At 46.4% G+C, this 26,514-nt stretch overlaps 2 protein-coding genes across 2 annotated transcripts; both read left to right on the forward strand.

Moving 5' to 3' along the window:
• Positions 1–11,713: 11,713 nt before the first annotated feature.
• On the forward strand, positions 11,714–12,643 carry LOC117885952 (olfactory receptor 1019-like). The gene has a single exon (XM_034787533.1). It carries the CDS (start codon positions 11,714–11,716, stop codon positions 12,641–12,643), a length of 930 nt encoding a protein of 309 aa, XP_034643424.1.
• Positions 12,644–25,240: 12,597 nt separating this feature from the next.
• Positions 25,241–26,197, forward strand: LOC117885401 (olfactory receptor 14A16-like). Its single transcript, XM_034786709.1, has one exon. The coding sequence runs from the start codon at positions 25,241–25,243 to the stop codon at positions 26,195–26,197; it is 957 nt and encodes a 318-aa protein (XP_034642600.1).
• Positions 26,198–26,514: the final 317 nt, after the last annotated feature.

A 26,514-nucleotide genomic window follows, 5' to 3' on the forward strand; every position in this document is an offset into this window, starting at 1 on the left:
TGAGTCAGCAGTATGCCCTCGTTGCCAAGAAGGCCAACGGCATATTGGGCTGTATTAATAGGAGCACTGCCAGCAGATCGAGGGAAATGATGATTCCCCTCTATTCGGCACTGGTGAGGCCACACCTGGAGTATTGCATCCAGTTTTGCCGCCCCCCACCCGCTACAGAAGTGATGTGGATGAATTGGAGAGAGTCCAGTGGAGGGCAACAAAAATCATTAAGGGACTGGGGCACATGACTTACGAGGAGAGGCTGATGGAACTGGGGTTATTTAGTCTGCAGAAGAGAAGAGTGAGGGTTTGATAGCAGCCTTCAACTACCTGAAGGGGGGTTCCAAAGAGAATGGGGCTCAGCTGTTCTCAGTGGTGGCAGATGACAGAACAAAGAGTGATGGTCTCAAATTACAATGGGGGAGGTCTAGGTTGGATATTAGGAAACACTATTTCACTAGGAGGGTGGTGAAGCACTGGAATGGATTACCTAGGGAGGTGGTGGAATCTGAATCCTTGGAGGGTGTGACGGGGTGGGCGTACCCCACACTAGCCCAGACAGGTTAGGCCCCAGGGGTTGACTGTGGAAGTCCCGCCTCCCCGGCAAGACTAGGCATGCTCCAAGTGCTGTAGTAGTATGAAGGGAGGGAGACTGGCTCATTCTGTGCTGGAGGCTGCAGGGGAAGGACCTGCCAAGGAAGCTCCTGCGGTGGGCCAGCCACAGCCTCTGACCAAGCTGGGAATCGCAGCTGTCCAGAGTCCGCCTGCATCCCGGCGACTGGAGGAGACCCTGGAGACGACTGGACCTGTCGAACACAGGGGAATCAACGTCTCATGGGAAACCCCATCACAGACTCAGGTAGGGGTGACCCAGGGAGGGTATCGGAGTGGTACCTCCCACCCAGGGAAAATCAGCGTGTTTCGGCAGGACCCCCCCGCTGAGTCAGTGACAAGCAGCTACACCACTGTTAGGGCCTTGGGTTGAGGCCCGGTGGAGTCAGGTGGGCCCGGGCCTCCCTACTGGGTAGTCACACCCCAATACTATAGAGTCCAGCAGCTAGGCAACGCTGCTCTGCACCGAAGGGAGGCGCTACAGACTCTGGCCACTAGGCCACGCTACCCTGTGCCAAAAGGTCGCTTTATGGACTCCGGCTGTTAGGCCACGCTCCCTGCAACAAAGGGAGCACTATAGACTCTGGCTGCTAGGCCACGCTGCCCTGCACTGAAGGGTGGCGATATAGACTCTGGCCGCTAGGCCATGCTGCCCTACACCGCACAGTGGCGCTATAGACAGTGACTGATAGTCCATGCTGCCCTGACCCCACGAGCATGGACCATCAAAGAGGGATTTTAGGATTTTAGGATTTAGTTGGTGTTGGTCCTGCTTTGAGCAAGCGGTTGGATTAGATGACCTCCTGAGGTCTCTTCCAACCCTAATCTTCTAAGATTCCATGAACATCCCAAGGGAATTCTCCATCACCTGATGTGTTCCAATCCAGACTGTTTGCCTTTTCAAAAGATGCTTTAGAGAAAATCATGTTATGTGGATCAATAAAGTGGCAACTGGGGCAATCTGTACTGAGAGCAGTACTGTTCAACATATTCATAAACCATCTGGAAAAAGGGGTAATCAGTGAGGTGGCAAATTTTTCAGAGAATACAAAATTACTCAAGATAATGACGTCCAAAGCAGATGGGTGAACTGTTACAAAGGGATCTCACAAAACTGGGTGATGGGCAACAAAATGGCAGATGAAATTCAATGTTGATAACTGCAATGTAATGCACACTGGAAAATATAATACCAACTGTACATACAAAATGTTGAGGTCTAAATTAGCTCTTACCACTCAAGAAAGAGATCTTGGAATCTTTACGGATAAGAAAGAGATATTAGAATTGAAAAAGATACAGAGAAGGGCAACAGAAATTATTAAAGTTATGGAACAGCTTCTGTATCAGAAAAGATTTAAAAGACTTGGACATTTTAGCCAGGAAAACAGACGACTAAGAGGGAATATGATAGAGGTCAATAAAATCTTGACTGGTGTTGTCAGGATTCCCTCCACATTCTAAACTCTTGGGTACAGAAGCAGGGACTCACATGAAAGACCTCCTAAGCTTATTTCTACCAGCTTAGGTTAAAATTCATCAAGGCACAAATTCTCCCTTGTACCTTGGACCCTGGATTAAGTACTGCTGCCACCACCAAGTGATTAGACAAAACTCAGGGAAAGGACCACTTGGAGTTCCTACTCCCCCCTAATATCCCCCAAAGCCCTACACCCCCTTTCCTGTGGAGGCTTGAGAATAAACAAGATGAGCACAGACCAACCTTGGGCTTTTTAAGGACGCTAAAAAGACAAGTCAGATTCTTAAAAAAACCAGAACTTTATTAGAAAGAAAAAAGGTAAAAGAAGCACCTCCGTAAAATTAGAATGGAAGATAATTTCACAGGGAAATCAGATTCAAAACACAGAGGATTTTCCTCTGGGCAAAACATTAAAGTTACAAAAAGAAAACCAGGAATACACCGTCCTTTCAGCACAGAGAAAATCACAAGCCAAAACAAAAGTAAAATAATGCATTCCCTCCTAGTACTTACTAATTCTAATGGACTTGGACTGCTTGCTTTCTTGATCTCTCTCCAGCAAGCACCCAGAACAGACAGAGACACAGAAGAGACAAACAAAGCCTTTTCCACCACCCTCCACCCCCTATTTGGAAGTATCTTGTTCCCTTATTGTTCCCTTTGGTTAGGTGCCAGCCAGGTTACCTGAGCTTCTTAACCCTTTACAGGTAAAAGGATTTTGTGCCTCTGGCCAGCAGGGATTTTATAGTACTGTACACAGGAAGGTTGTTACCCTTCCCTTTATATTTATGACACGCCCCCCAAATCACAGATAGTGTTGGACAGCCAGTTCCACACTGGCAGTTATTTCTTCCTGGAGTTGTAGGAGAAAACAGAGTCAATAAGACGCATGTATCTTTAGATATACTAATGACTATATAAAAACTAACAATATTTTCCACATTTCAAGGATGATTTTAACCAGTTGATTCTGGGAAACTTTCACGGGAGAGTGCACCGTCACTTTTTCCTTCATAGTAAACACCTTCAGGCCACTCAGCGTCATCTCCTCCCTGGGATGTAAACTGACAAACATGTTATTCTCTGGAATAAAAGGACTTTAGAGAATTAACATGGTATACCTTAGGCTTTAGGTTTGAGGTGGAGAATGCTATGAGATAGTTAACAGCTCCCAGGCGCTCCTGGACCGTGAATGGCCCTTCCCACGACGCTTCCATCTTATGGGCCTGGAGTGCCTTCAAGACCATGACCTGGTTCCCTACTTTGAAGGAACACTCTCTGGCATGTTTATCATACGAGGCTTTTTGTCTTCCTCAGCATCTTTTAAGGTTTTTTTAGCAAGGGCTAAAGAGGTTCGGAGGGTGTTTTGTAAGTTGGTTACAAAGTCCACAATGTTAGTTTCTGGAGAAGGCCTAAACCCCTCCCATTGCTGCTTCACCAACTGTAATGGCCCCTTAACCTTGCAGCCATACACAAGTTCAAATGGTGAAAACCCTAAACTGGGATGTGGTACAGCTCTGTAGGCAAAGAGCAACTGCTGCAACACTAGGTCCCAATCATTGGAGTACTCATTTACGAATTTACGTATCATGGCCCCCAAAGTTCCATTAAACTTCTCCACCAGGACATTCGTTTGATGGTGATAAGGGGTGGCAACCAAGTGATTCACCCCATGAGCTTCCCAAAGGCATGGTTCCTGCCAGGAAATTAGTTCCCAAATCTGTCAGGATGTCAGAGGGCCAACCTACCCTGGCAAAAATGTCTGTTAATGTCTGGCACACACTTTTAGCCCTGGTGTTGCTCAGAGCTGGCCATAGCTTCTGGCTATTGGGTGGCAAAATCCATGAAAGTCAGTATGTACTGCTTTCCTCTGGGTGTCTTTTTCAGGAAAGGACCCAGAATATCCACAGCTACTCGCTGAAATGGAACCTCAATTATGGGTAGTGGCTGGAAAGCGTTTTGACGTGGTCTTGGGGTTTTCCCACTCTTTGGCACACCTCACAAGACCGGACATAGGTCCTTGTCCATTCCCTCCCAATGGAAGGACCTCCCCAAACGGTCTTTGGTCCTGTTCACCCCAGCATGGCCACTAGGATGATCGTGGGCTAAGCTCAAGAGCTTTACCCGGTACTTAGTTGGAACTACCAACTCTCTCTGAGGATGCCAGTCTTCCTGGTGTCCACCAGAAAGAGTCTCCTTGTATTAAAGTCCTCTTTCTACAACAAACTGGGATCGATTAGAAGAGCTGAGAGGTGGTGGGTTGCTCCGTGCCGCCGTCCAAGCTCTCTGGAGCCTGTCATCTGCTTCCTGCTCAGCCTGGAACTGTTCCCTTGATGCTGGAGACATCAATTCCTCATTGAATTGTAGACTTGGGCTTGGTCCCTTTGGAAGCGATGTAGGTGATGGGGCTGTTTCCATGGATTGTGAACCGCTCTCTGCTGATGAATTATGTTGTATTTCAGGCTCCTGATGAGCCTGTTGCGTAGGTTTTATCTGCTGATGCCAGTGCAGGCTCACTGGTGCCCTTTGGTGTTGAAGTTGTAGGCGGGGTTGCAAGCACTGGATTCAGTGCTGTCAATGGTTCTGGTGCTGGCTGCTCCGCCAGTTCTGGTTCTGGGACTGGCTCTGTCTGTGTTTCTGCGACTGGATCCACTACTGCTGTCGTAGACATTGGTATGGGGTCTTGTTCCACCACCTCAGTCTAGGTCTCTGGTAACACAGACTAGGCCTTTGTAGAAGGCTCGGGGACAGAGCTAGGTGTGAAGGCTTGCCTAGCCTGGTTGCGGGTGACCATTCCCATCCTGTTGGCTAACTTCACATGGTTGGCCAAGTCTTCCCCCAGTAGCATGGGAATGGGATAATCATCATAGACTGCAAAAGTCCACATTCTTAACCAGTCCTTGTACTGGACAGGCAACTTGGCTGTAGGCAAGGTTAAAGAGTTTGACATGAAGGGTTGAATTGTCACTTGGTCCTCTGGGTTGATGAATTTGGGGTCCACTAAGGGCTGTTGGATAGCTGACACTTGTGCTCCAGTGTCCCTCCATGCAACAACCTTCTTCCCGCCCATACTCACAGTTTCCCTTTGCTCTGAGGGTATCTGGGAGGCATCTGGGCCTGGAGACCTTTGGTGTGATTGTGGTATAATGAACTGCAATCTTTTGGGGTTCTTGGGGCAGTTGGCCTTTACATGCCCCAGCTCATTACATTTAAAACACCGCCAAGCTGACTGGTCACTGGGGTGAGGTTGATTGCTGGATACAGGTGTGGTGGGATGATAAGGTGTCTGGAGTTTTCCTTGGGTTGTCCCTGGTGATAGGGTTTTGTTTTGGGTTGTCCCTTCTGATATTCGCTCCAACTGCTACCAGTTTTTTTTTTTCTTTTCTGCCACCTCCACCCATTTGGCTCCAATCTCCCCCACCTCGGTTACAGTTTTGGGCTTCCCATCTAGGATATATCTTTCTATTTCCTCAAGAACACCCTGTAAGAACTGCTCCATTTGCATTAGGAAGGGCTACTCTTCCGGAGATTTAACACTTGCTTCTGGTATCCAGACATCCCAATTTTTCACAAAGTGGTAGGCGTGTCGGGTAAATGACACGTCTGAACCACCAACAGGCCTGCTCGGGTGTTAGCCCCATTCGTATCCTGGCCTTGTCTTTAAAAAGTTCGTAGCTGTTCATGTGTTCCTTAGGCATTTCAGCTGCCACCTCTGCTAAGGGTGCACTGAGCTGCGGTCTCAGCTCCACCATATACTGATCTGTAGAGATGCCGTACCCAAGGCAGGCTCTTTCAAAATTTTCTAAGAAGGCCTCTGTGTCATCGCCTACCTTGTAGGTGGGAAATTTCCTTGGGAGCGGCACCCGGAGAAAGATTGGTAGGGTTATCTGGTAGATTCAGGTTAGCTTTTTCCAGATCTAAGCGCTTCAGCGCTAACTCCGGCTCCAAGCGTTTTGCCTCTGCCCCCAAGCGCTGCTTCTCTGCCTCCACCTCCAAGCAGTGCTTCTCTGCCTCCAAGCATTTTACCTGTTTCCTCTCCTCTGCTTCCAACTCGAAGCGTTTTAAGGCTATCTGTCTGTCATGTTCTTTTTGTCTCTCTTCAGTTTCAAATTTAGCTAATTCTAGTTTCTGTTGGACATTGCGTTTCGCCATCCTAGCTCCTGCTTGCCTAGCTTACCCGAGAGCTAAAAAGAAAAAAAAACTGTTTGTGAATTTCCTGGCTGTAAGCTAACATCTCTGCCTCCAGGCAAAGAGAGAGAAAAACTCCTCAGGTCTGTGTTCCTGGTTCAAAATAATCTCTGGTTCAAAATGATCCCACAGCTCTGCCACCATGTCAGGGTTCCCTCCCCACTCTGAACTCTAGGGTACAGACATGGGGACCTGCATGAAAGACCCCCTAAGCTTATTTCTACCAGCTTTGGATAAAACTCATCAAGGCACAAATTCTCCCGTGTAACGTGGATTAGGTAGCACTGCCACGACCAAGTGGATAGACAAAACTCAAGGAAAGGACCACTCTGAGTTCCTACTCCCCCTTAATATTCCCCAAAGCCCTACACACCCTTTTCTGAGGAGGCTTGAGAATAAACAAGATGAGCACAGACCAACCTTGGGATTTTTTAGGACACTAAAAAGACCAATCAGATTCTTTTAAAAAAAAACAGAACTTTATTAGAAAGAAAAAAGGTAAAAGAAGCACCTCTGTAAAATTAGAATGGAAGATAATTTCAAAGGGAAATCAGATTCAAAACACAGAGGATTTTCCTCTGGGCAAAACTTTAAAGTTACAAAAAGAAAACCAGGAATACACCTTCCTCACAGCAAAGAGAAAATCACAAGCCAAAACAAAAGTAAGCTAACACATTCCCTTGCTAGTACTTAGTAATTCTAATGGAGTTGGACTGCTTGCTTTCTTGATCTGTCTCCGGCAAGCACCCAGAACAGACAGACACAGAAGAGACTAACAAAGCCTTCCCCCGCCCCAGATTTGAAAGTATCTTGTACCCTTATTGTTCCTTTTGGTCAAGTGCCAGCCAGGTTACCTGAGCTTCTTAACCCTTTACAGGTAAAAGGATTTTGTGCCTCTGGCCAGGAGGGATTTTATAGTACTGTAAACAGGAAGGTTGTTCCCCTTCCCTTTATATTTATCACAGGCATGGAGAATGTGAATAAGGATGTGTTATTTACTCCTTCTCATAACACAAGAACTAGGGGTCACCCAATGAAATTAACAGGCAGCAGGTTAAAAAAAAATAGGAAGTAGTTCTTCACACAACACATAGTGAGCCTGTGGAACTCGTTGCCAGGTGATGTTGTGAAGGCCAAAATTAGAACTGGGTTCAAAAAAGAATTAGATAAGTCATGCAGGATAGGTCCATGAATGGCTATTAGCCAGGATGGGTAGGAAGGGTGTCCCTAGTCTCTGTTTGCCAGAAGTTGGGAATGGTTAACAAGGGATGGATCACTTGATGATTACTTGTTCTGTTCATTCGCTCTGGGGCACCTGGCATTGGCCACCATTGGAAGACAGGATGCTGGGCTAGACGGACCTTTTGTCTGACACAGTATGGCCGTTCTTATGTTCTAACTCATGTCCAGTACAGCCAAAGCCCAGAAAGGCAACAGAACCACAGGACTGGAGGAGTTTCAAAAGGCTCCTTCTGTCAAGACACAGGTTTGGGGGAACCAGACTGACACACAGGGACCCTCTGGGGGTATCTGAACAAGCTTGGCCTGCCCAGGTGCCCACCATGGGATGGGATGGCTTTGGCTGAGATGCTTTGTTCCTGCTGTTAAAATAAATCAGAGTGACATAAGGAGGCTGCATGTGTGTGTCTTTGAATTCACTCATCTTCCAAAGGGAAGAGTAGCAGGTACTAAATACAGTCTATATGGTTAAGAAGGATGAATACACAGTCTAGGCCCAGACCTAAGGAGCTCTGTTCTTGTCTCTTTCAACAGCTGAAGTTGGTCCAATGCAAGATGTTACCCCACCCACCTTGTCTCTCTCATTTTTTCATGAACATTTTCATCTTTGATGAACTCCCTTATTGCAACAAAAATACAGTTTGTCACAAAAAAACAGCTTACAAGGGAGAAAGTTTTGTTTTGTTGAATGGGACTTAAATAGACTGGCTGAGGTTTTTCAGAGTTGCTTAAACCAATTCCCAGTGGTTTAATTTAAATGACATTGATTTCACCAGTGGAAGAACTGACCCTATGAATTATTAACTGCCCTAAAACTTGATTAAGGGAGAAATCAGGTTGTCCAGTGCTGCCTTGTGCCCTTACACAATGTAGAAAATGGTGAAACATAAACCTCTGGAATCGAGATTTACACCAGCTGAAGATCCAACCACAGCGAATTTTTCTAAGTGCTCTAAAATCCACCTGCTGAATCACATTGTTTTTGAAAATTGCTGTGTCACCTTGGTGCCTGAGTTAGGGTAAGTGGGGCAAATTTGGAGTCACTTGAACCAGGGATTCCTGAAATAGAACTCCCCTAAATAGGGGACCTGAGAATGGAACATTGCAGTTCGTTTTGGCTTGGCTCCTGTTTTGATTTCAGATTTGGCTTTTGCCCTCCTTCTTGCTCAAGGATGCAGGTGTTAAGAGGAAAATTGATACACTCGGGATAGACCTGAGGTGGTGTTTACAGAGTATAAACAATGATTCTCTTGGGAGATGGCTCTGCAATAACTTCTGAGCCCAGTCTCCCCAGATGGACTTTGCCTGTCAGCTGGGCACAGAGCGGGGGCTGGGGGTGTTGGTGGCTGAGGGGCACGGAAATGCTTGCTTTCCAAAGCTCTCTTTAGGGCAGGATGGCAGAAGAGCTCTGAAGAGAGACAGTGAGGCAGGCAGCCAGGGCAAGAGAAGACAATTCTTGCAACGAATGGGCTAAGGATTTCAAGTTTAAATCTCAAATCAATTTCCTTCCACGGGAACATTCTTACCAGACTGGATCATCAATCCATCTAACTCGGTATTCCCTGCTCCCTGCTATGCTGGATCAAACCCCTGTGTGCATCTAGCCTGCTGTGTCCCCACCCCTTTCCCTTTGACCCCAGAACAGACCTATGTGACCATCCAGCCCACTTACCCCAGCTAGTCCGGTAACCCCCGATATATGCTGCACCAAAACAGACCCACATATATTGCAGCCATTAATCGTGACCATGTCCCTACTGGGACAATTTGTCCATTGAGCCTAGTTTCACCTCTGCAACCATGGAGCATCAGGATTGAGAGCTGCGGAGATGGTGAACTCAGGCCCAGGACAGGAAAGGGCAGCAGGTTAGTACTGAGGGGCAATGGGAGAGCTCCAGAGTGTGTGGGGTCCCCAGGATGGGAGAGGAGAGAATGTAGGTTGGGATTGATAGGAAGCATCAGAGCAGTGAAGGGGAGCCTAGGGGTATGATATTGGGGGGGTGCTGGTCAGGATTGAGGGGCAGAGGCAGAAGAAGGAGCCCAGAGCCAATAGTGCATCTTATTCCATCCTCAGGCTCCCTCACTAGAACTTTTCCAATGCCCCAGAATCCTTAAGGAACAGTGAAGGGAGCAACTGGCTGTTCTCAAACCTCCCCTTCCAGACCTGGAATAGAACTTAGGTGTCCAATTTCCCATCAGCCCCCCCCCTACTCTAACCACTAGACCCCCCCTCCCCTTTGAATGCAATCTGTATTATGGTAATTATAACAGAGAACAGCAGAGATGACAGCTGTTCATCTTGGAGATTATATTTTCCCTTTTGTTTTTATGTTGACTTGTTCCCCAAATACCTAGTCAGGACCAATGTCCTTCACCTCCCCTCACTGTGGCTACAGTTCCAATATTAAGCCACTGCTCAGCTGGCAATCCAGTTTGGGGGAAAATGACAAAAATTGTTTGATGTGAGGTCTGCCTCTTAGTCTGAAGTCTGGGAGGATGGGGGCTAGAGCACTGGGGGCTGTGAACCATGATTCCTAGGTTGTGTCTCTGGGAGGGGAGTGGGGGCTAGTGGGTTAGAGTGGGAGAGGGAGGGCTGCTAGACAGAGAGAGCAGGGACTTGTACCTGTGTCTCCTACACCCCAGGAAAGCACCCCAGCTACCTTGCTGTTCTGGTACCTGCTTGTCATCTGAAACTGCATCCTGGACAGGAAAATCATTCTCAATCACATTTTGTGTTGAAACTGTTCCATGGCCCGTAAACTGTTTGGTTTTGAAAAAATAACAACTTATTTTTTTTTTAGAAAAAAATTTTGCCAACTTAATTAATGTATGTATGTATGTATTTATTTATTTTGACCTGCTATCACTAGGGACTTAAGGTCAGACATTGTAAAGAATTTAGGTTCCTCCTGAAATCTTCAAACACTAGATGTCTAACTCCCTTTGCTGTCAGTGGCTGTTTTTGAAAATCCCAGTAGATGCCCAAATACCTTTGAAATCTGTCCCTTAAACATCTTCGAAAATCTGGTCCTAAGTCACTCTGAAGCAGCACAAGTAACTCAACTTGAGTTTTCTATATACCCACCAGCTTCCTAACTGTTTGACCATATTGTATTAATACAGATGCAATAAATGGGCAAAATCTGTTAACAGAACCCAGCCACTGTCCAACATTAGACAGTGTTAAACAAAGTCCAGTGTTTGGTAAAGATATGTCAGACATCTTAGTGCTATAGCAGACACACCATTAAACATCCTTTTATTAAAGATACAGAAAAGGAGGAAAAAAAGTTAAAGAAGCAAGGTGGATGAAATAGAACTCTGCGTGGGTTGAAAGTTTGTCTCTCTCTCCAACAGCAGTTGGTCCAGTAATAGATATCACATCACCCCATTTGTCTTGCCAATATCTTGGGACCAACGTGGCATACAGAAAACAGTTAAAGCCCTTGAAATATAAAGTATTAAATAAGTGTTTTATTATAAGAACAGCCCTTGCTCCCTGGAGAGAGTTTCAGAAGAAACAAACCCCCTTGTTTGGCTGTCTCTTAGATGGCATCAAAGATGATAATAATTCTTGTTGGAGAAAGGAAAAGCGGTCAGTTGAGATGGGCTGAAATTGTTGTTGTTGCTGCTGTCCAATCCATTTTCATCTCAGGTGGTGGTTGGGATTCAGCCGGAAATGTAGAGGTGGTGATGTCGCCTTGGTCCATATCTCTGGCCCAGTCTGGTCAGAGCATCTCCCTGGATCAGGATGACAAAGGTCTGGGGACCCAGGAATTGGTCGGGGTGGCAGTCATGGTGAACCTCATTCCAGTAGCCTCTGTCTGTTCCTCCAACAAATCTCTTTCTTGAAGGACCCCCAAAAGGAGGTGACAGGGGGAATAGCCCATACCCTCATTATTTTATTCACCAATCAGGCCTAGTTTCTGACATTCCACGGATTTCCCACACCAACTTTTCTTGTTTAACAAGGATGATCTGAACACTGTCCTTGAATTCTACCAGGAGACCTTTTTGTTTGAACTAACTCAGTCTCTGTCTCCCATTCATACCTTTTCCCATCAACATTTGTTACTGTAGGTTATGATATCTTTTTAACTTTCACATACTTTTTACAGTTAAGCTCATAATAAGGCTAAATGTCTCAGCTCAACTATCACACTACTGCCCTTCCTCTGCTTGTAGGGGATGGACTTCCTCCAGATGATGGGGAGGGAAAACAGCACCTTGGTGACCGAATTCATCCTCCTAGGTCTCGCCAGCAAACCAGAGGAGCAGCTCGTCCTCTTTGGGGTCTTCACAGTCATTTACCTGGTGGCCCTGATTGGCAATATGCTCATCTTACTGCTGGTCAGCCTGGACTCTCGGCTCCACACGCCCATGTACTTCTTTCTGGGCAACCTCTCGGTGGTGGACATTGGCTACATCAGCTCCACTGTGCCCAAGATGCTGGCCAATTACCTGTCTCGAGACATGTCCATCTCATGGGCCGGTTGTCTCTCCCAGATGTTCTTCTTCATCTCCTTTGGTGGGATCGAGTGCCTGATTCTAGGGGTCATGGCCTACGACCGCTATGTGGCCATCTGTCACCCGCTGCACTACTGTACATTCATGAGACGACGAGTGTGTGCCCTGCTGGCTGCAGCTGCCTGGGCCATAGGCTTGGCCAACTCAGCCGTGCACTCATGCTTGATGTCTATCCTATCCTTCTGCCGGGTCAACATCCTCCTCCACTTCTTCTGTGATATCCCCCCACTCTTACAGCTCTCCTGCTCTGACACACAGGTCAACCAGGCTGCCACCTTTGTCTTGGGTGGTGGCCTTGTCTCGAGTTCTTTGCTGGGGACACTGGTGTCCTATGTGTACATCGCGCTGGCCATCCTTAGGATCCGCACGAGGGAAGGGCGCCTCAAGGCCTTCTCCACCTGCACCTCCCACCTGACCGTGGTCAGCCTCTACTTTGGTACCATCCTCTTCACCTACCTCCGCCCCAACTCTACCTACTCACAGGACCAGGACCGGGCACTGCCCGTGCTCTATGGCATCATCATCCCCATGCTCAACCCCATCATCTACAGCCTGAGGAATAAGGAGGTGAAAGGCTCACTCCGAAAAGTTTTGGGCAGGAGCTAGGCAGGTGAAGGGAAGGTGTTGTCTTCTAATGTATAGTGAACTGGCTTAGGAGCCACCTGGGTTCTATGTGCAGCTCTGGGATGGGAGTGATATCTAGTGGGTAGAGCGTGGGGGTGGGAGTCAGGACTCATGGGTTCCACACTCATTTGAATGAAAGTCTCTCTGTGTGTGTACACAGGGATTGTTATTCCAGGTGCCAAAGATTTCTCTGTTTTTGTCTGAACATTTTTTAGTTTACAGCAGTATTAGGTGTAACATTTGGGGAGCATAAAAGCTTGATTTTTCTTTGCTGAAAAGCTTAAAACAATTCAGAAGTCAATTTTCAGTTTCTTAACATAACATCAGCAATTTCTGATGAGTAATTTTCCCACTGGGGAAAGAAATTGGTAGAACAGAGCTATGAAACACCTTGTTTCTTGTCACTGCCTCAGTTGTTGGAATTTATAGGTGGGAAACATCAATCAACATGCTCCCCAAGGACCCCATGGTGATAAATCCATAGTTTATGTCTGTCGTATACCATTGTACATCTGCTTTGCTAACTGTAGAAACCTGTAGAACTAGGAAAAAAGGCCCATTATTTTCACAGGAAGTAAATAAATACATTAATAATGTTTTGTTTTGTAAGAAAATTTCCCACAAGAATCTTTTGGTTCTTTTTGTTCATTTGTTTGTTTTGGTTTTTGCAACAAAAAACAAAACTCCAAAAATTCTTTTTCAAAAACATTTTTGTAGAAATGTTGAGTTATCAATAAAATCATCCAGTGTTTGTATAAATGTTCAGTGTCAAAAAGCATTTTGGGTAAAATGTTTCAGGTTTCTGTGAAAATTTCCAGTTTTCAGTATAAAATGTTTGTTTTTGAAAACCTTTTTATGTTTTTTTTTTTAAAGTATATTTCTGAAAATGGAGTTGCTTAAATAGACTTTTTCTTTTAAAAAATGGTCAGTTTCTTCATTTAGAATGAAACACTCAAAATTATCAACAAAAATGACAATTTCCTGCACACATTTCTGATTTGGTCAAAAAACCATTTTTTCCTTGGAACTATTAGGAAAGATAGATGATAAGACAGAAAATATCATAATTCCACTATATAAATCCATTTTATACCCACATGGTGAATTTTGCATGGATTTCTGAGCATCCCATCTAAAAAAAATATTAAAAATAGAAAAAGTACAGAAAAGAACAACAAAAATGTTTAGGGGAATGGAACAGCTTCCAAATGAGGAGAGATTAAAAAGTCTGAGACTTTTCAGCTTGGAAAAGTCACAACTAGGAATTGATATGATAGCACATTATCCTGTCTTCTGACAAGGGCCAAAGCCAGGTGCTTTGGAGGGAATGAACAGAACAGGCAACCATTGAGTGATCCATCCCCTGTCATCCAGGCCCAGCTTCTGGCAAACAGAGGCTAGGGCCGCCAACTGTGCCCATCCTGGCTAATATCCATTGATGGACCTATCCTCCATGAATTTATCTAGTTCTTTTTTTAACCTTGTTATAGACTTGGCCTTCACAACATCCCCTGGCAAAGAGTTCCACAGTTTGGCTATGTGTTGTGTGAAGAAATATTTTCTTTAGTTTGTTTGAATTCTGTTGCCTACTGATTTCTTTTGGTGACCCCTAGTTCCTGTGTTATGAGGAGGCATAAATAACACTTCCTGATTTACTTTCTCCACGCCAGTCATGATTTTATAGACCTCAATCATATCCTCCCTTAGTTGTCTCATTTTCAACCTGAAAAGTCCCAGTTTTATTAATCTCTCCTCATACAGCAGCCATTCCATACCCCTAATTATTTTTGTTGCCCTTTTCTGAACCTTTTTCAATTCCAATATATCTTTTTTGAAATGGGGTGACCGCATCTGTATGCAGTATTCAAGATGTGGGCATACCCTGGATTTATATAGAGACAATATGATATTTTCTGTCTTATTATCTATCCCTTTCTGAATGATTCCCCACACTCTGTTTGCTTTTTTGACTGCCACTGCACATTGAGTGGATGTTTTCAGAGAACTATCCACACTGACTCCAAGATCTCTTTCTTGAGTAGTAACAGCTAATTTAGACTCCATCATTGTATATGTATAGTTGGTATTATGTTAGTTGTCCAGGGAGGTCAAATCTTCATAGCCAGTAGCCCAAGGATTGTCCCTTCACAGTCCGCAAGTGTTTACCCAGGTCCATTATTTGCTCTCTCTGCTTGTTTGTCCATCCAGACTCCTATTAAACTAAGCCACCATAGTTATACAGTAAACACCCTGGCAACCAGGGCAACATGGTGCAACCAGCCACAGAGCTGCTCCTCTTCCATCCCACAAGCCCTAGCTGTCCCAGTCTGAAGGCACCTTATGCTGGCATATCTTATTCCTCTTTCATCACTGACTGTGATAACACTTGGGGTGCCCAAGACTCTGAGTCCCCTTGTTACTCACCCTAATCTCCCATGAGAGGAAGATTTACTGGGCATCTGGTCCCCAGTGCCACCAGCCTGTTGCCACCTAAAAAATCTCCTTTGGGCTCTGCCAGCCCTCACTTAGCCTGTCAGGTTAGCAATAGGGGCACCCCAGTCCCTGTGCCCCTCTGAAGTGTTCCCCTGTAGAGTTCAGCCACTTCACCACATGACACTTACAGAAATACCAGGGCTGATGTCTCCAGGGAACCGTGCACATACCAGCTTGTCCGATTCAAATCAGGATCAGCTCCTTGGACAATGCCACAGCACTGAAATCTAGTTACAGGCAAAACAATCACATGTTTATTGTCAGAGAACAAGACCGGAGGTGACTGTTTGTGACTCCACATTTAGATTATTATAATCCCTGAAGAGCTCACACTTGAGAACTGGCTAGTAACATCTAAGTATAGCACTCACAACCAATTTGGGGTTTGTACCTTGCTTCCTAACCATCTGCCCTGAGGTTGGTATTCATCTCTTGAGTCACTGCAGAACAACTTGAGAACAATGATTAATTCTATGCCAAGGTCCTTCCTTAAACTGATATAGCCATCAGCCTCTTCAGGCTCAGTGTCCTCTTGAACAACTTGTGTTGGTGCTGAGCAAAAACAAGTTAGGCCTGATTCTTCTTCACTCTCTGATGCATCTAGACAGGCATCTTCGAGCTGTTGAGAGATTTTCAGAAGAGAAAATAGCTGTAAATTCCCTGTTTTTAGATTTAAGCAACTCCAAGTCAGTTCCTACCCCATTACAACCCCACTGACAATCATTTTATAGTCTATTAACCCAAGCAATGTCTTCTCCATTCACCTTGTCTGCCAGTGATTCCAATGAGCTGTGGTCACATTGCTTCATGGGGTCAGATTATAGGCAGCCATGAACCTCATCAGTCTGCCTCATGAGCACTTTGGTCTTGGGGTCAGTTCCGGTGTATTCATCAATGGTTGCACTAAAGGGCTCCCCTCCAGAGCTCCCTCCACCTCCTCAGAAGTGTAGCTGATGTAGCACTTTCTTCACAGGTGACCAAGCATGCCTAGAGCTAAAACAAATTCTATAGTTCTCATGGAGGTGGTTAAGGAGGCCATGTTTCCTCTCAGCATCTCTGCAATTTCTTGAAACAAGATGGCATCTTCCACACAGTGATGAGGCTTCTGGGGGTAGTGCTGCTGATTGCTCAACTATAAAGCCCCAGAGGTTGGGAGTTCCAGACTAGACCCTTGTGCTCTGCCTCTTCTGAGTGGCATGTTTCCCTTCTGGGAAGGCCTATGTGGGTGAAACCACTTTGATTGATAGAGGGCGGTAGGACGAGTTCTTAGTAGAGTCACACAAACTTCATTTCAATGGGCAACCTCCACCTTGGAACTTGCCTTGATTGGTCAAACTCTTCTCTTGGAGAAGTTCTATAGGGCTGAAACTGACACTGATTGGTAGAGGACAATGTGAAGAGTTCTTTGAGGCATCATATAATCTGCTTTGGGACTGTTCACCTACCCTGGAACTTTCTCTGATTGGTCAAAACTGCTCTTGGGAAGGTCCTATAGAGCTGAAACCCACTGCAATATTTAGAGGGCAGTAGGATTTCTTAGAGTGGGGACACAATCCTTTTCTGGATGGGTCACCACACCCTGGAGCCAGTGGCGTAGCCAGGTTCTAACATCAGGGGGAGCGAACACATAAAAAAAGGCACCACCCAACATATCAAATTACTAATTACATACTTTTAAATTCGTTATACATATTTATTTTGTACTTAAAATAAAAACACAAGAATGATATTGTTTTACAAGTACGTGAGCCCACTTGACAAGTTTTATTGTCCTTGGGTCTGGCTTCCATCCCCTCTCCAATTGTTGCAGCTGTCTGGAGGTGCTGCCTTCCCACCTTCCTCATTCACACCTCATTCATTCAACAGGGCAATTGATTAAGGGGGAGGGGAAATCTTAGTCTATTCTTAGCAAAGAGACATTTTTCTTCTATCTTATTCTATCCTTAGGGGCTATAACATTATACCAAGGGCAATGAGTTTCTACATGAGGCTTTGATAAAAAGTTTCCATATACCAAGGCTCATCAGTACAAGATTTCTATATGAGTCTTTGATACAAAGTTGCATGAAAACAGGTCACATGTGGGTAGACCCACTACAATGTTATATGAAGAGGCACAATGCAAAGTCATATGAAAATTATCAGATATTTATCTACAGAAGCCCATCATTGGGACTCATGTGGGGGCTGGCTGGCTGGCCCTGTTGCTCTCCTGTTCTACAGGAACAGAGGTGACTTTAGGTACCAGAGCCATCAATCCGTCACCTCTCTCCAGTGTGCCATTCAGTCCAAATAATAATAATAAAAAAAACTTTAAAAAAACCCTTCCAAGTTCCATTTACTGCAGCAAAATGTCTTCAAATGATCAGACAAAGTTACCAGTGACATGTGCAGAATATCAACTACAAACCCATTCAGGAAGGCAGTGAGCAATTCCAAGTGGCTGAAAGCTTAGTGCAGAGAGGCAAGAGAGATGCCTGAGGGCTCGAATTAGGTGTCTGGGTTTTATTGCTGGAGCCTACATTGTGCATAAAAGAACCTGTGGCGAGCGGTGCTGGGGAGCACCCCACCAACCCAGATATGCATAATACATGAGAGGGATTAAGTGGGGACCAGGCCATCTTCTGTGCCAGCGTGGGGGAGGGGGCTGATTCTGGATGTATTTTTAGTGAAGGTGGGGGGAATCAGATTCACTCATCTATGAGTGTAACCATTGGGTAGGCCGTGGGAGTGTGGTGCCCCCTAGTGGCTGGTTCCACTTACTCACAGCCAATGAGGTAGTTCCCTTGGCTCAAGGGGTTGGTACTTGTTGGACTAAAGGTCCAGGGTGCAATCTCTAGGGTGGGGGGTATTGTAAATATAGTATTTAAAGCAGCCAATCCTCCTTCTGCTAGAGAAAACTCAGCTGCCATCTTGGAAAGCATGGGGTGCAGACATGAGCTCTGGAGCATTTCCCATTCTTTAGGGGGCATCTGCAGCTTAGGGGATGGGCTTCTAGATGAGGCAACAGACTGGGTCTTGGGAAATGTAGGTTCAGTTCCTGCCTCTGCCACAGACTCCCTGGGGGGACCTTGGATGAGTCACTTAATCTCTCTGGGCCTCAGTTCCCTGTCTGTAAAGTGGGGATAATACTCCATCCTCTGTCTGTCTGAAGTGAGGGGACTGTTTCTTACTAGCACAATGGGCCCTCATCTAGCTGGAGCTTCCAGGAGTTACCTTCCTAATACCAAAAGGGTTTTTTTCAGACTGTATAGGCTCCTTTCCATAAAGGTGAGCTGAATGAGTGGAACAAGAAGGCATCAAACCCAATACATATGTGGGAGGTGGCATGGGTCTAGTGGATGGGGCACTGGAGTTGGGAATCAGGAGAGCTGGGCCCTGATCTAAGCTCTGCCACTGAACCATTAAGTGGCCTTGGAAAAGTCACTTCCCCTCTCTGTGCCTCTGTTTCCCTCCCAACCTGGGCCTGTCTTGCCCACATAGATTGCAGGCTCAGTCACTTTCCACATGACTATACTGGGGGTCCAGAGCTTTGTTACGGTCTCTGACTGCTCCTATAACACACATCCTGCAATGGCAGAATGCTTCTGAACTGTTCTAGTCCAGACCCAAGACAGCAGCATCTCCCCTGACCTGGGCCAAAGAGGGCCATGTTTCCGGAGGACCTAGTTCGCTGTGTCACCAGGGGCTCAGGGACACAAGCGGGGGCCAGGCACCTCCCACAAACTCTGCAGACTCAGTGTACCCAATAAAGATCTCTCTCCTACAACTCTGCCTCCCCCACCACACACCCATTAGTGTTGCTGAAACAAACCTCAGGGGTTGTCGTTCCCCCTCCTTCAGCCCCCCACTCCAAATGCCAAGGAAAACTTGATACTCAAGTGCATGGAAGGGGTGTCAGAAGCTCATCCAGAAGAAAATGACACCACTCAAAAATTATTTGGAGGCACCTGTATCCAGTGGTGAGCTGGAGCTAGTTCACCTGAACTGGTTGTTAAATTTAGAAGCTGGTTTAGAATGGGTTGTTAAATGGGGTGGGCAACTGGGAGAGGGAGGTTTTTCTGTCATTACACTGGCCCGCAGGCCACATCCAGCCCGCCTGAGCTCCAAGCTGGGGAGGCTCCCCTGCCTTCCCCCGTCTCGCAGAGCCTCAGCGTGCCACACCGCCAGCACTCTGGACCGCTCCTGGGCAGCTCTGCAGCTCCTGTCACATTGAGTGGCATGGTAAGGGGGTGGGGCTGCGAGCTCCAGTGGGCCGTGCGGCATCTATACACGCTGCCCTGAGCAGCATGGTAAGGGGACCGGGCCAGGGCTGGGAGGAGGGATTGTATAAGGGACAGGGAGCAGTTGGAGGGGGCAGAGGTTCTAGGGGGGGCCAGTCAGGGGATGGGGAAGGGGGGGTTGGGTAGAGGGTGCGGTCTTGGGGGGTCTTGGGAGGGAGTGTTCAGGGGACAAGGGGGGGTTGATGGTTTGCGGATTCTGAGGTGGGGCAGGGGGTTGGATGGAGGGGACAGGGGGCTTGTACTCACTGGCTGGTTCCCTACCGGGTCTTTGGTGGCAGGCCCGTCACTCGCTCCAGGTCATCGGCGGCTCTGCAGGACCCACCACCAATGTGCCGCCGAAGACCTGGAGTGAGTCAAGGGCCTTCCGCTGAATAACAACCCTGCCCTGCCCCGAATCTGCCCCCTCCCTGCCCCATTGGACCCCTTCCCAAATCTCTGCCCCGCCTGATTCTGCCCCCTCCCTGCCCCTATTGGACCACTCCCCAAATCCCCACCCCTGCCCCTGCCCCTCCTCTTCCCCAGCGCACCACGTTCCCCCTCCTCCCCCCCAGGCTTGCCGTGAATCAGTTTTGCAGGACAAGCACTGGGAGCCAGGGCAGGGGAGAAGCAGAACGTGGCGCTCAGGAGAGGAGGAGAAGGAGGAGGAGGCAGAACGGAGGCGGACTGGAGGTGAGCTGGGAGAGGACTCGGGGCGGGGACCAGGGAGCTGGGCTGAGCTTTCCCCGTGGGCATTCCCTCCAGCCCCGGAGCACCAGGAGTCGGCGGCGGCAAGGTGCCACCTTTGGTGAATATGCTCAGTGGGGGAGCAGCTGCTCCCCCTGCTCCCCCCCCAGCTACACTCCTGCCTGGAGCTTGCTCTTATTGCTCAAACCAGCTCTTGGGACAGACTTACAGGACCAACATGTTCACTGATTGGTAGAGGGTGGCTGCAGGAGTTCTTACAGTGGTCAGATGGCATCCCGTCCTTCTGGTCACATTCCAATCTTTGCCTTGGAAATAATACTCCAGGAGGGAGGGCTTATGATGCAGCTGAGTAGAGAATTAGGGGTCGGGGATGAGGCCAATGTTTGACTGATGTTGTACCCTTAGACTACTAGTGGGGTAGTTGTACTGGGATTTGTGCTCTTCAACATATTCATAAATGATCATTAAAAGAGGGTGAACAGTGAGGTGGCAAAATTTGCAGATGATGACTAAGAGACGACTAAGGGAGGATATGATAGAGGCCTATAAAATCATGACTGGTGTGGAGAAAGTAAATCAGGAAGTGTTATTTACTCCTTCTCATAACACAAGAACTATGGGTTACCCAATGAAATTAACAGGCAGCAGGTTTAAAACAAACAAAAGAAAATATGTCTTCTAACAACTCAGAGTGAACCCGTGGAACTCATTGCCAGGTGATGTTGTGAAGGCCAAAATTATAACTGGATTCAAAAAAATATTAGATAAGCTCAGGGAGGATAGGTACATTGATGGCTTTTAGCCAGGATGGGAAGGGTTGGCAGCCCTAGCCTCTGTTTGCCAGAAGGTTGGAATGGGTAATAGGGGATGGATCACTTGATAATTATCTATTCTGTTCATTCCCTCTGGGACACCTCACGTTGGCCACTGTCAGAAGACAGGATACTGGGCTAGATGGACCTTTGATCTGACCCACTATGGCCATTCTTATGTTCTCATGTTCTTATGATACAAAATTACTCAAGACATTTGTACTGAGGCTGAGTGTGAGGGATCACTATGGTGCCCTGGTGGTTGGAGCCAAATCTGCCCCACTCCCCTCACTGGAAGTACCAGGGTGGTACAGGAAGTCAAAAAGGAAAGCCCTTGAGCTAAGTTGCTGCTGAGCAACAGGAGAGACCAGATGTCTCTTATGGGTAGTAGACACCTGTGGAAGACCCAATACAAACCCCGGAGTGGACTGACACCTTACCATCAGGGGAGGCAGATGAGGACCCTGAGGAGCTGCCAGAGCTACTTGTGGCCAAGTACCTGATGAGACAGGGAATCTTTGTACCACAGGACTCTACACCCAGACTGTGGTAGGAAGTAGCCCAGGAGGACCAGACTCTAGTCCAGTCCTGCTGCCAGAGTGTGAGTCAGCATGTTGTGGCTGGAACCCCTGCTGACCAAGTGACAGGTCACGCTTCCACATTGTGGAAATAGGGTTAAAGGATTTAAATATAGACCTCTCAGTTGTAAGAAAAAGAGAACTGTCATGCTAAGTCTTAGCCTAATATTGCGGGACCTGTAGAAGCAGGGTTCATGTCAGAAGTGGGTGGGAAGACAGAAGAGTAGAGTCAGCGTGACCCAGCCTTGAGATAGCGATGCTTTGAGAACAGAAGTGAGAAAATACAGGAATGGGCAGGACATAACAAATAAACTGCAGATGTTTTTAATTAATGCATGCCACTAAAATGTATAAATGCTTGTGTGATATTGTTTGTACTTTGAAGAAACTAAGGCAGAGATGCTCTCTGTCAGCTGTGTTCTTCCCTTGCAATTGCATGTCCCTGAATAAAGCTGTCTCTGACTTGTTGTATCCAACCTGAGGGTGAGGACTCAGTTTTTCCTCCACAACATGTTTGGGACAAAAAATTACAGATGTGTGCTGGACATATGTTCTTGAAATGAGTTTGGTAGATAAGCATAAAACCCAGCTTAGCCTAGAGAAAGGAAGGCATATTTACCTCTGTAACCAGCTTGGTTACCAGCAGAGCACAAAGGAAAAACATTTACATATAAGGCAAACAAAGCCATCAATCTAAGCAAGAGGGGGAAAAGAGCATTTAACAATCATGCCAGGGGGGGAATTTGCATCCCAGAAAGCTTTCCTATCTCTTGAGGCAGAGACAATTGACTTTGAGTAATTAAAGGGAGCAAAAAGACCTTTCAGTTACCCTTAACTGAAGGGATGATAAGGTACAGCACCTTTTGAGCCTATGAAAGTGGGATCCTCTTGGCCTGAAAGGCAAGAACCGCTGGAAAGTAGATGTAAATGAGAAACTGCTTAGGCAATGATTGCAATTTCCTAAAATAAAGTTTTAATCACTATAAAACATGGTTTGTTTGTAACCAGACCAGTCTTTTTTATTCTTGTTTAGTATCACTTAAACTCTATTTTTTGTTAATAAACATACTCTTGTTTTATTACAAAACCATCTCAGTGCATCCCCACAGCTTCCAATACACGCTGTTATGACTGCATGTAAACACACAGAACTCCATTGGCATCCCTCGCCCTTCCTCTGACTCCCTGTCCTACACATCGTTCTAGACTCCATTCAACCCCCCAGACATATTTCGTACAAATGATTTCACCTCCCATGGAGCACATTGATGACATTTAACTGATATCGACTACAGTTGTCAATGGACTGCATTTCAACCTCCCTCCCCTCTACAGATCATCATTTGCAGGCAGCTCATTACACCATTAGGTTGGTACGGAGCAGAACGCTTACAGCAAAGGTTGTATAAGGTTCTTATTTTCAACAAAAAAGTAAGTCCCAGGAAAAAAAAAAGTGCTTTGTTAGTAAAACTTCCCTCTTAGAATCTTACTACATTGTTTGTGGTTCACAGTTTCCATTTTGAAGTCCACATGGAGGTGGGAGAATGCCCAGGCTCTGGCGTGCAATACGCCAATAGTGAATAGATGCAGCTACCTGGAGCTTGTAATAATTGATTAATTGGTTCACAAAATGGAAATCCCTCCCAAAGCTATATCAATAAACAAAAATGGAGCTGGAAACTTATCTGGCTCTGGGATCATTTCTGACTCGTCTATTTCTGCTGTCAGTTCTATGGTGGGCCACTCCTTTGCACAGGGGCATCAAAAAGCTCTAATTACATCCCCCGGGTGTTTTCCCCCAGGTCAGATTGGCAGAGACCCTGGGGAGTTTTCGCCTTCCTATGGGGCATGGTCATTGCAGGTTTAAATTAGTGTGAATGGTGGATTCTCTGTAACTTGAAGTCTTTAAATCATGATTTGCAGATTTTAGTAACTCAACCACAGGTTATAGGTTTATTACAGGAGTGGGTGGGTGAGGTTCCGTGGCCCGCAATGTGCAGGACATCAAACTAGATAATCATGATGGTCCATTCTGGCTTTAAAGTCTATGAGTCTATGAGCAGCTCCTGCAACAAAGCATCCTCAGTGACTTGTTTCATGACCAGAGGCAATTAGTGGCCTTGCTTGGTGGCATCTGCTGGCTCCGATCCATTCCCACTGTAGATTCTGGGTCCAGCAGGATACCATGCCGGCTGACCAGGTCATCATGAACCAGTCCAAGTCATTGTAATATCATCATGATGATTGTGAATTCCCAGACATGTGGTTTTGGTCCCCAGCTTTGCCATAGCTGGCCCTGAGTTGCTTAATTTTCTCTCTGCACTGGACACTGGTTTGGTAAATTTCCAATATTGCTAGCTTCTTTCCTCTTTGCTGGTAGGCCTAATCAATCCTGCTACTCTTACTAAAATCAAATGCTTTGCTCATGTCACACCAGAGATTCACAGGATCTGGCTGTGGTCCTGCAACCAGGAAGAAGTGTGCTTGAAAAATGACCTGCAGTTGGTGGCCATTGCAAAGGTAAATGCTCAGTATGTTTGCAGATCAGCATTTACCATTAAAATTGAAGGGTTAAATGTTGAGCTATACTTGAATAAAGGGTGTTGTATCAATTTCCTGGGAAATGATTGTGTGATAGGGTTGGCAGACTCCCAGGGCCTGAGTCTGGCATGGCTGCATCCACACATTGAAACATTATGGCTTGAAACCTGGGTCCTGGCTGGACTCAGACTTGGACCCTACACCCCTGTTGGGTCTTAGGACCCTCGTTCTCAGCAGCAGAGATCTGTGTGTAGAGGAAAGGGGGGAATAGGGCTTGAACCTGAGTCTGAACTGGGGCTTGTTTTCAGAAAATGAAGTCATTCAGATAACTGGAATTCAGATCAGTGGAATTCACCTATATAGCTAGTGAAAGGAAAAGGAGATTCAGGCCCTTTAACTCCAGTTCCCACTGTGTCCCACTGAAGCCATCTTACCCTAGACTGTAAGCATCTCTCTCCCTCTGCCTCATCCAGCCCATCCCCAAGACAAACAACCACATCCCCTAATCCCCTCCTTCCCAAATCAGAACCCTCTACCACATAGTCCCTCCCAGCCTCTCACAGCCCAGAGTCAATTCCCTAACCATAGTTCCTGATTCAGCTTCCTCAGGACTCCTTGCTTAGCCCCTCTGACCACAAGCCCCTCCTCTACTCAGCCCCACTCCACTGATGTAGCCCCAACCCCAGCCCCAGTCTATGGTGTGGAGTAGAACCATTACAGACAAGCTACCCCTTAAGAACTGGGTTACTCTGTTGTGTTTCACTGGAATGTAGGAATCAGGTTGTGGTGGTTTGTCAGTATTTTGGTTTCACACCCAAATTGGGAGCCTGCTCTTTGCAGCAATAAGGAACCATCTTGGCTAGAACTGCTGGATTTGGGTTGTCCTTTGTTCTCTCCTTCATTCTGCATTTTATTAAGCCACTTCTTGGGCCAGAAGCCCAGATGATGTAGCTCCCTAAACATTAAGAGAGCTAATCCAATTTCTACTAGTGTAATAACACACCTGCCTAGTGAACTGATTGTCTGCAGTGAGGAGCACTCACCACTCCTAGTCAATGAAAGTGGCAATTGCTGTCACATCATGGGATGTTACAGAGAGAGAATCAAAGCCATTCCCTTTGTCCCTGTAATCCTGGCCTTCCCCTTCTCTTTCCCTCCACAGGCAACACATGATGTCCTGAGAAAGAAATGTCCAACCAAACCACTATGACTAAGTTCCTTCTTCTGGGATTCTCTGATGTTCGGGAGCTGCAGATTTTGTACTTAGTGATGTTTCTAATGATTTACCTGGCAGCCCTGATGGGGAATCTTCTCATCATCATGGTTGTAGCCCTGGATCATTATCTTCACACCCCCATGTACTTCTTCCTGGTCAATTTGGCCATCTTAGACATTGGCTCCATTTCTGTCACCATTCCCAAGTCCATGGCTAATTCCCTCATGAACACCAGGTCCATCTCTTATTCTGGATGTGTTGTCCAAATCTTTCTCTTTGTCTTCTTTGTCTCAGGAGATGTTGCCTTACTCACCATCATGGTGTATGACCGATATGTTGCCATCTGCAAACCCCTGCACTACGAGAGAGTGATGAACAGGAAAGCTTGTGTCCAAATGGCAGCCAGTGCCTGGATCAGCAGTGTTCTCTACTCTGCCCTGCACACTGGGAACACATTTTCAATCTCCTTCTGTGGAGGCAACATGGTGGATCAGTTCTTCTGTGAAATCCCCCAGATACTCAAGCTCGCCTGCACTGACTCATACCTCAGTGAAAATGGGGTCATGGCTTTTAGTGTGTGCTTAGTCTTAAGCAGTTTTGTTTTAATAATTGCGTCCTATGTTCAGATCTTCAAAACTGTGCTAAGAATCCCCTTGGAGCAGGGCCGGCATAAAGCTTTCTCCACCTGCCTTCCTCGCCTCATTGTCATCTCCTTGTTTGTTTCCACTGTATTCTTTACCTACCTGAAACCCACCTCCAGCTCAATGTCAGGCCTGGCTCTTGTGGCAGCTGTGCTCTATTTCATGCTGCTGCCAGTGATGAATCCGATCATCTACAGCATGAGGAACAAAGAGATCAAAGCTGCTCTGAGGACACTCACTAGGTGGAGGTTATTGACCAAAAATGAAATGTCTGTCTCTCTCTCTTGACTGTGATTTCATTTGGAGTTTCTTGAGAGATATAAACAACTGATCATTTAATTGTCTGCATGAGGCCGATGAGTGCATGCTTGTTTATGCAGTAGTAGAAATCCAGACTACCTCCACTGAAGTCAATGGTCTTACTGTAGGATTATGCTGATGTAAATAAGAACAGAACCTCTGTGTTCCCATACACATTTAGTTATTTTAAGGATTTATACTGCCACTATCACCATGCTATCTGAGCACCTTTCATGCAAAATCAATAGCTACAGATGAATCCCTAGTGAACATCATGTAGTGTCTGCCTCTCCTCCTACTTCATG

Source organism: Trachemys scripta, chromosome 12 (genome assembly GCF_013100865.1).
Source record: "Trachemys scripta elegans isolate TJP31775 chromosome 12, CAS_Tse_1.0, whole genome shotgun sequence".
Classification (NCBI taxonomy): Eukaryota; Metazoa; Chordata; order Testudines; family Emydidae; genus Trachemys; species Trachemys scripta.